Source organism: Lacerta agilis, chromosome 2, assembly GCF_009819535.1.
Source record: "Lacerta agilis isolate rLacAgi1 chromosome 2, rLacAgi1.pri, whole genome shotgun sequence".
Lineage (NCBI taxonomy): Eukaryota > Metazoa > Chordata > Lepidosauria > Squamata > Lacertidae > Lacerta > Lacerta agilis.
Window position 1 is genome coordinate 103,740,960 of NC_046313.1, and position 9,430 is coordinate 103,750,389.

The 9,430-nt window shown below is 46.6% G+C and overlaps 3 protein-coding genes across 3 annotated transcripts; 2 read left to right on the forward strand and 1 right to left on the reverse strand.

Moving 5' to 3' along the window:
- The first annotated feature begins 901 nt into the window (after positions 1-901).
- LOC117042065 (histone H2A-like) lies at positions 902-1,378 on the forward strand. Its single transcript, XM_033141526.1, has one exon. The coding sequence runs from the start codon at positions 902-904 to the stop codon at positions 1,376-1,378; it is 477 nt and encodes a 158-aa protein (XP_032997417.1).
- A 2,622-nt stretch (positions 1,379-4,000) lies between these two features.
- On the reverse strand, positions 4,001-4,522 carry LOC117042064 (histone H2A-like). The gene has a single exon (XM_033141525.1). The coding sequence runs from the start codon at positions 4,520-4,522 to the stop codon at positions 4,046-4,048; it is 477 nt and encodes a 158-aa protein (XP_032997416.1). The 3' UTR covers positions 4,001-4,045.
- A 3,062-nt stretch (positions 4,523-7,584) lies between these two features.
- LOC117042063 (histone H2A-like) lies at positions 7,585-8,061 on the forward strand. The gene has a single exon (XM_033141524.1). It carries the CDS (start codon positions 7,585-7,587, stop codon positions 8,059-8,061), a length of 477 nt encoding a protein of 158 aa, XP_032997415.1.
- The last annotated feature ends 1,369 nt before the right edge of the window (positions 8,062-9,430 follow it).

Sequence of the window (9,430 nt, forward strand, 5' to 3'; positions counted from 1 at the left end):
TCAAGTACCGGCAAAGGCCAGCACTGAAAGAGGCCGACTTCTTCCCTCCCCTGTTCCCTTCAGCTTCAAGAAAGGACCTCATCACACTGCTTAGCTGCTCTCCTAAGTTTTTGGTTTTTTTAACTTTTGTACAGCATTTACAATATTTCTGCTCTCCTAGTACGGAGAAGACTCGCATGTCTCTACAAAATAAAATAAAAATTCTTTCCATTAGCACCTTAGAGACCAACTAGGTTGTCACATGTCTCTGTCATCCTTTCAACCCACTGAGGCGCTTGGCCGCCATTTTCCCCAATTGCACAGAAGCGTCAAGCCCCGCCCCGCTCTGCTTTCCTCACCGCAGCCTGGGCCTGTTAAGTCCTAAAGTGAGAGAGGGGCACATTTACGAAGTATTGTAGGGAACTGCCTAAAGCAAATGGAGTAACAAATATTTGGGCAGACCACTGTAGCTTTCACGGGCTGGAAATGTAGAGGCAAAGGAATGGGCTAGAGACTCTATACACGGGGGAAACTTGCAAAATATCCCCAGCTCTCACCAAACTTCGTATGGGTAAAAAAAAACAACAACAATCCACGAGCATCAATAGTTCCATTAGAAAAGCATTCGGGAAGGGTCGGATGAACCGAAAGCAGAGAGAGACAGTACAGTATTTGCCCTTCCTTCTACATTATTAAATATATTATTGTAAATTAATCTGCTCCCCTCTCGCAGGAAGACCGCACCCGCGCGCACTCGTTTCCCATTGGTTTAGAAATAGAATCCTTTTTTCTATTGGCCTGTTCCCCTTCGACCAATCGCAGCCAGCTCAAGAAATGTATAAAAGGCGCCCACTCCAAGCACCTGCAGTCTTTCCGTTATTTCTTCGAGAAAGAAGTCGGGAGGTGTTTTTTTTTTTTTAAGATGTCCGGTCGTGGCAAGACAGGCGGCAAGGCGCGAGCCAAGGCCAAGTCCCGCTCTTCCAGAGCCGGCCTGCAGTTTCCCGTGGGCAGAGTCCACCGGCTGCTGCGCAAGGGAAACTACGCGGAGCGCATCGGCGGCGGGGCGCCCGTTTATTTGGCCGCTGTGCTCGAGTACCTCAGCGCGGAGATCCTGGAGCTGGCCGGCAACGCAGCCAGGGACAACAAGAAGAGCCGCATCATCCCGCGCCACTTGCAGCTGGCGGTGCGCAACGATGAGGAGTTGAACAAGTTGCTGGGCGGAGTGACCATCGCGCAGGGAGGCGTCTTGCCCAACATCCACGCCGTCTTGCTGCCCAAGAAGACGGAAGCCCTGCATAGCGCCCCCAGCGCCAAGGCCGCGGCCAAGCCCGTGACCAAGGCCGCCAAAGGGACCAAAGTAACCCTCAAGGCCAGCACCGCGCCCGTTGCAGTCCAGTGAGGCCAAAAGGCCAAATAGCCCGGACCAGGCCCGCAGACAAAATAACCAGACCCAAAGGCTCTTTTCAGAGCCACCCACAACGCTCCTAGAAGAACGAAACACTGACGCAAATTAAAAACAAACACATAAAAAACCTTTGAGCTCGCGCGACACTTACCAAATTAAGGCTCCCTACCGTTTTACGCCTTACTTAAAAACACCTTTAGTCTGCTGCTGGTCACAAGGGGGAAGTTACATACGGTACACATCACTGCTTGCTTTACAATCTTCACTCACTTGGGAATGGAAATCGACCTTTTTGTGCCCATGATAGCTATTTCATGGCACCCACAGTACATCTATATAAGCGCTACGACCAACAAGGACTTTATGATCCCCTGTCTGGTGAAGAAGAGATACAGCCTGCAGCCAATAATCTAGCAGCTACACGCCTTTTTCTTTTGTAAGCCAATTTGTACCAAAAGACACTGACTCCACGGCTCTGCACTGTTCTCCACCTGCTAAAGAATGCTAGGACACTGGGGGATTTCCAAAAAGTTCTGAATCGTTTTTTTTTAAAGAAGTACCACCACCAGCAATGCCAAAGCATTCAACACACCCAGCCCCTTTCCTAGGTTGCTGAAACAGCGACAGCTTGGAGTGAACCAGGAGCGGTTTATGGGGTATCATAATTTTGAAAAACAATAAAAAAATGGCTAAAAAATGGCAAGAAGAGGGGATTGTGGGGAAAACCAATATCAGTTCTGGTACAAAAAACACAGGTTGCGCAGGTGCAATATATTGCCCTGCTTCCCCCTCTCCAGTGTTTTGAATCAGCATCCTATGATAATCCAAAGATTCACCAAAGCAGAACTGACAAACTCATCTCTAAGAGGGGACCCATGTGTCTTATACTTGTCTGTGGTTTCATCTCTTCTCCACCCCTGTTGTTAAAACTTTATCCTTCCTCTGCAATATGGCTGGGTGACATACAGCTAGCCTGGCTAGTCTCTCTAGCAAGCCATACTACAGAGGAATGGTAAAGTTCTAAAGTCCAATTCAGAGCCTTCAAGTACACCTGGGCTCCATATCTCAGCAGCATGAAGAATGGAACAATTATCTCCCCAGCAAAAGCAACTGTCATGAAAGTGGTAATCAAACTACTGGAACTGGCATCAAAAAATGCTATTCTCCCTCCCTCGTAGTCCTGATAAACACGGATTCTGCTGGACTATGCCCCCCAGGGCAGAAAATTGAGTTATGATTTCAGAGCCCAGATCCCCTCATCCAGATCCACTGCAATTTCACCTGTCGTTTTGACAGATTCCATAGCAGCATCCACACCCCAATAAATTATCGCTACCTCCCAGTAATGCCTCCCTGAGGCAAACCCCTCACAGCACAGTGCACAGAAAACCGAATCAAAATACATTAGGTAGTTAGAGATCCATGCTTCATGCACTTTCAATTTTCAAACAGCACTGGGTGTGGATGCACGCTAGTTGGATCCTTCTTCAGATTTGCTTGTGGAAGAGCAGAGAAAATATACATTAGAGGCAAGCCCAGGCTAGGGGCAGACTTGGGTAATACGGAGCCCAAAGCAAAGAAAAAATTAGGCTTCCTAAATATTTATTTGGTGCCCTCCTCCCATCACTTTCCGTTATGTGTATGCTCTCAAGTGCACTACATAATAGTCGTGGCAACTCCATAGCCTTTCTGATTGGGGCCCAACTGATGATACCTCTGGTTACGTACTTAATTCCTTCCGGAGGTCTGTTCTTAACCTGAAGCACCACTTTAGCTAATGGGGCCTCCCGCTGCCGCTGCGCCGCCAGAGCACGATTTCTGTTCTTATCCTGAAGCAAAGTTCTTAACCTGAAGCGTTATTTCTGGGTTAGCGGCGTTTGTAACTTGAAGCGTATGTAACCCGAGGTACCACTGTACTTGTATAAATGTAGGGATTTATATGACAATATGCCTTAATGCTAGTTCCACATCTCCCAGATGTAGCATTCTGTAGCAGATGGAAAACAGGGCAAGCGCACTGGAGCTAGCGTATTTTTGTGCAAGTTAGTATACAAAACAAGAAAAAACTCAGTTGGTCTCTAAGGTGCTACTAGAAAGAATTTTCGATTTTGTTTTGACTATGGCAGACCAACACGGCTACCCACCTGTAACTAAAACAAGAAAAGTTACTAAGTATTAATTGCTACAGGCTGTAGCTGCAAATTTAGGGGATCAAGTCGTTTAGTGCCTGATTGGGGTTATGCAGTGCTTTTCACAGAACGTGGGGTCCTAGTGTTCATACTGATGTGTTGTGGATGCCAGCAGAAAATACGGTAGCTGTCATGGGCAGCTGGGCTCAAAAGATGTTATAATCCTCTATGCAAGCGAGCAGTCGGATGGATTTCCATTCCCATGGGACTGCAGTTTGTAAAGTAACCAGGGATGTGTATGTAGACTTCCCCCTTGAGACCAGCAGCAGCCTAAAGGCGTTTTTAAGTAAGGCGTAAAACGGTAGGGAGCCTTAATTTGGTAAGTGTCGCGCGAGCCCAAAGGTTTTTTATGTTTTTTTAATTTGTGGCAGTGTTTCGTTCTTCTAGGAGCGTTGTGGGTGGCTCTGAAAAGAGCCTTTGGGTCTGGTTATTTTGTCTGCGGGCCTGGTCCGGGCTATTTGGCCTTTTGGCCTCACTGGACTGCAACGGGCGCGGTGCTGGCCTTGAGGGCCACTTTGGTCCTTTTGGCGGCCTTGGTCACGGGCTTGGCCGCGGCCTTAGCGCTGGGGGCGCTATGCAGGGCTTCTGTCTTCTTGGGCAGCAAGACGGCGTGGATGTTGGGCAAGACTCCTCCCTGCGCGATGGTCACTCCGCCCAGCAACTTGTTCAACTCCTCATCGTTGCGCACCGCCAGCTGCAAGTGGCGCGGGATGATGCGGCTCTTCTTGTTGTCTCTGGCTGCGTTGCCGGCCAGCTCCAGGATCTCCGCGCTGAGGTACTCGAGCACAGCGGCCAAATAAACGGGCGCTCCGCCGCCGATGCGCTCCGCGTAGTTTCCCTTGCGCAGCAGCCGGTGGACTCTGCCCACGGGAAACTGCAGGCCGGCTCTGGAAGAGCGGGACTTGGCCTTGGCTCGCGCCTTGCCGCCTGTCTTGCCGCGACCGGACATCTTAAAAAAAAAAACACCTCCCGACTTCTTTCTCGAAGAAATAACGGAAAGACTGCAGGTGCGTGGAGTGGGCGCCTTTTATACATTTCTTGAGCTGGCTGCCATTGGTCGAAGGTGAACAGGCCAATAGAAAAAAGGATTCTATTTCTTAACCAATGGGAAACCAGTGCGCGCGGGTGCGGTCCTGCGAGAGGGGAGCAGATTAATTTACAATATATTTAATAATGTAGAAGAAAGGGCAAATACTGTACTGTCTCTCTCTGCTTTCGGTTCATCCGACCCTTCCCGAATGCTTTTCTAATGGAAATATTGATGCTCGCGGGTTGTTGTTGTTGTTGTTGTTGTTTTTACCCATACGGTGTTTGATGAGAGCTGGGGATATTTTGCAAGTTTCCCCCGTGTATAGCGTCTCTAGCCCATTCCTTTGCTTCTACATTTCCAGCGCGTGAAAGATACATATCTTTTGCAAGATATTAATTTAGAATGTATTTAATGTAGACTGCCTCATTGGCTGTATTCACCCAGCAACCCAAACCAATACTTTGAATTTTCTGTTCCTTCCTTTTGGCTTCCACGCACTCGAGATGGTTTGCAGTGATTTATAATCTCAGATAGGAGATCTTTGCTCCGATCAATCTCGCGTCCCCCGGGCTGTATGGAAAGGAAAAATAAAACAAAACAAAACGCGGAGGCAATTTATAACGGCGACTACCAATGCAAATACGACTGAGCAAAACAAAAAGGGTTTCCCTAATGAGTTCATACAAGGGATGCATCATCTGGTGGTACCATGAGTGGTATCGGCTTGGGGATCGTGGATTCTTTGAAATTGATTTAGCTTTGCCACAGCTCTGCACGTTTCAGTGCATGATTCCGCAATACGTTTATTAGGAGAAGCCAAAAGTCACAAAACATGGAACAAGTTGTCGTGTTTACAAAGCTCTTCGTTATGTAAGAACAGCAAAGGCGAAGTGAGAGGCGGGAAAGCTGTCTTGATATCAGCCTCTTTATGCACATACACAAACTCCTGTTTTGTTTACTAATCATCCTGATGATTAATACAGATTGGATTCTTAAAAAGTAGGTTCTAATTGGTCTACAATTTAATAATAAGTTAGTAACGAAGGTCAATGCATGCATGTATTTAAGCCAGACTGTTCCCACTGAGTAAAGGACGGGATAAGTACCGGGGGGGGGGGAATCTGCCAACAAAACCTCACGCGTTAATTTGGACATCAAGGAACAGAAGAAGGATTTTGCGTGGTGTCAGAAATGTTTACACTAAAAATGGGATGACTGAAAGGTGAAAGGAAGCCAGGATGTTCTGTGGTTCTATGGTATTATGCAGATTTGGCAATTGGTAAATGAAAAAGACTTCATAGTGGATAGCAATATGAATACAATAATAGCTAGAGACTGTTCATGGCGATGGCTAATATGTTGGAATTGTCTGGAAAATACAGTGGCGCTTGGATCACATCTCAGTCCGGTCCTGATGTGAAGTGAACGCAGAGATTCCTACAATTATTTTGCTGCAACTGTAAAACCTTTACTGCTACAGAAATTAACGAAAGTCATGCTCAGTCTGCCTCTCTGACATTCGTTGGCAATAACCGCCTTGAGATCATATGATGAAGGGCAGTATATAAATCGAATGAATGAATAAAAGGACGTAGATCTGAAATCTTTTTCCAGGTTTCAGACTCTGAACTAACCAGGAACAATTTAAGGCTGCGCTTGTGAGAGAATCAAATCAGCCGCACTATATACATACAGAGTAATACTATTATTATTTCAATTTATTTGCCGCCTAATACAAACGCCCAGAATATTTCTGTGCATATTTTTTAAAAAAGAATCAAATCTAAAAATGAAACAATGCACCCAAAATATAACACAAACGCAGTTCAGTATGATATTCCTATTTCCTCAGATACCTGGAAGAGGTGATATATTGTAGGTGTGTCCCACTGTATTCAGTGGCTTACTGACAGGTAAGAGGGCACACAATCTGTAAATCCTTAACATCTTTAGATTAAAAAATGTAAGATAAATGTGGGACTGCAGAGCACAAAAAATGCCACAATATACTTATTAGTTTTTTTTAAAGTTGCCATATTAAAGACTGCGGTGTTTGTCGCAACAGACAAAAACGTGGCTCCTCATCCACTTATAAGATTACACATAGGGGTGATTATTATTGAAAATCAAAAGTTTTTGAAATAGAAATTGGAGTTCATGAAAGGTAACCATGTCGCACAGGGATTATATTTTAAACGAAAAGATTAAAATGAGGTATCTCCTCAGATGTTATTTGTTGGTAACCTTCTTTTGCCTATGTGAACATCAAAAGTGATTAAATTTACGTCTCCCAGAAGTGTCTTTTTGAGCGGCACTTTTCCCTCAGGCAGGCGAGCGAGGTGCCGGGGAGGGGAAAAGGCGGGAAAATCTGAAGCGCTTGGCCGCCCGCCATTTCCCCCAACTGCTCGGGACCATCAAGCCCCGCCCCCTCTGCTTTCTCCTCCGCAGCCTGGCCCTATTTAGTCTTGGAGTCTAGAGGGGCACTTTTACGAAGTATTGCAGGGAATTGCCTAAAGTAAACGGCATAAGAGATATTTAGGCAGACCACTGTAGCTTTCACGCGCTGGAAATGTAGAAGCAAAGGAATCGGCTAGAGACTGTATACACAGGGGAAACTTGCAAAATATCCCCAGCTCTCACCAAACATCGTATGGGTAAAAAAAAATCCACGAGCATCAATATTTCCATTAGAAAAGCATTCGAGAAGGCTCAGATGAACCGAAAGCAGAGAGAGACGGTATTTGCCCTTTCTTCTACGTTAAATATATTGTTAATTAATCTGCTGCCCTCTCACAGGACCGCACCCGCGCGCACTCGTTTCCCATTGGTTTAGAAATAGAATCCTTTTTTCTATTGGCCTGTTCCCCTTCGACCAATGGCAGCCAGCTCAAGAAATGTATAAAAGGCGCCCACTCCAAGCATCTGTAGTTTTTCCGTTATTTCTTCGAGAAAGAAGTGAGGGGTTTTTTTTGGGGGGGAAGATGTCCGGTCGCGGCAAGACAGGCGGCAAGGCGCGAGCCAAGGCCAAGTCCCGCTCTTCCAGAGCCGGCCTGCAGTTTCCCGTGGGCAGAGTGCATCGGTTGCTGCGCAAAGGAAACTATGCGGAGCGCATCGGCGGCGGGGCGCCCGTTTATTTGGCCGCTGTGCTCGAGTACCTCAGCGCGGAGATCCTTGAGCTGGCCGGCAACGCAGCCAGGGACAACAAGAAGAGCCGCATCGTCCCGCGCCACTTGCAGTTGGCGGTGCGCAACGATGAGGAGTTGAATAAGTTGCTGGGCGGAGTGACCATCGCGCAGGGAGGAGTCTTGCCCAACATCCACGCCGTCTTGCTGCCCAAGAAGACCGAAGCTCTGCATAGCGCCCCCAGCACCAAGTCCGTGGCCAAACCCGTGACCAAGTCCGCCAAAGGAACCAAAGTAGCTCTCAAGGCCAGCACCGCGCCCGTTGCAGTCCAGTGAGGAGCAAATGGCAATAAGTACTGCCCAGGGCGACCAAATTTCCAGACCCAAAGGCTCTTTTCAGAGCCACCCACAACGCTCCTAGAAGAAGGAAACCACTGTCTTAAAACAAAAACAAAAAACTTGCCTTGGAGAATTGGCCCATTGATTTTTAACACGCCTGGAAAATGTTTCAGGGTCATCTTAGGCCATTTTTAAAACCGCATTTAAGCTGGTCACAATCCCATCCCTTTCTCTGGTTAGACACTTAAATCCCATGTGAGCAGAAATCCCAACTTTTTATGGGACTCACCACTTGCACAGGGGATTAGCAGTTTTGGGGACAATGACGGCTAATTTGTGCTTGCATGTGCAATACATCCATATGAGCACCAGCACCCCATGTTTTAGGAAAAGGACTGCATAACTCCAATGGGCCACTTACCTGATGATTTCCTGTCTTAACTGGTGGAGCTAGCTGTACTGTCAGGGATACAGCCTGCAGCCAGTTATACTTTATTATACTTTCCAACTGCCTGCAGGGCTCTGCGCTATTCTCCCAACTGCTACATAATGCTAGTACACCTGGGAGATTTACAAAGGGTTCTGACTCACTTTGTAGCAGCAAGGCCTCAACCCACCCCATCCCTTTTGCAGGTTGCTGAAACGGTGACAGCTTGGAGTAAACCAACAGGGTATTGTGGGGAAATATAAGCTCTTCTGGTAACAGAAATACCATACACAGGTTGAACAAGTGTTATGTATTTCCCTGCCCCCAGCCTCAGGTCACTGTTTTGGATCCGCATTCTGTGAGAATCCAAAGATTCACTAAAGCAGAACTGAAAAACTCACCTCTGTCTAGGACAAACCATGTGTCTTAAACTTGTCAGTCCTTTCATCTCTTCCCCACCCTGGGGGCGGGGCGGGGGCAGGTCTAGCGGCATAAGAAAACACAAAAGCTCAGAGAAATATTTCAGCACTTTATTAATTTTTAGCTTTGGAGGAAAATGTACAACTTTTGAGATTTACAAACAATCCTATGAAAACATTACCCAGTAAGCAGCTTAACTCTAAAACTTAGCATTACTAGACTGGCTAGCTTCTCTAAGTACCGGTAAGTCGGTTGCCAGTCCATAGCCTTTAAGTACATAATTTCATCTGGGCTCCATATCTCAGTAGCATGAAGAAAGGAAATATTGTCTCCAGGCAGAGGGTATTCTTGGTAGTGATGTCCTCCCTGTGGAACACCCTCCCTTTAGATGTCAAAGAATTAAACAACTACAGTACCTGACTTTTAGAAGACATCTGAAGGGAGCCCTGTTTAGGGAAGTTTTTAATGTTTGATGTTTTATTGTATTTTTACTATTCTTCTGGGAGCTTTCCAGAGTGG

Bases quoted from the DNA above. Each gene is read 5' to 3' on its own strand.
- LOC117042065 (XM_033141526.1), top strand. From the start codon at position 902: ATGTCCGGTCGTGGCAAGACAGGCGGCAAGGCGCGAGCCAAGGCCAAG.
- LOC117042064 (XM_033141525.1), bottom strand. From the start codon at position 4,522: ATGTCCGGTCGCGGCAAGACAGGCGGCAAGGCGCGAGCCAAGGCCAAG.
- LOC117042063 (XM_033141524.1), top strand. From the start codon at position 7,585: ATGTCCGGTCGCGGCAAGACAGGCGGCAAGGCGCGAGCCAAGGCCAAG.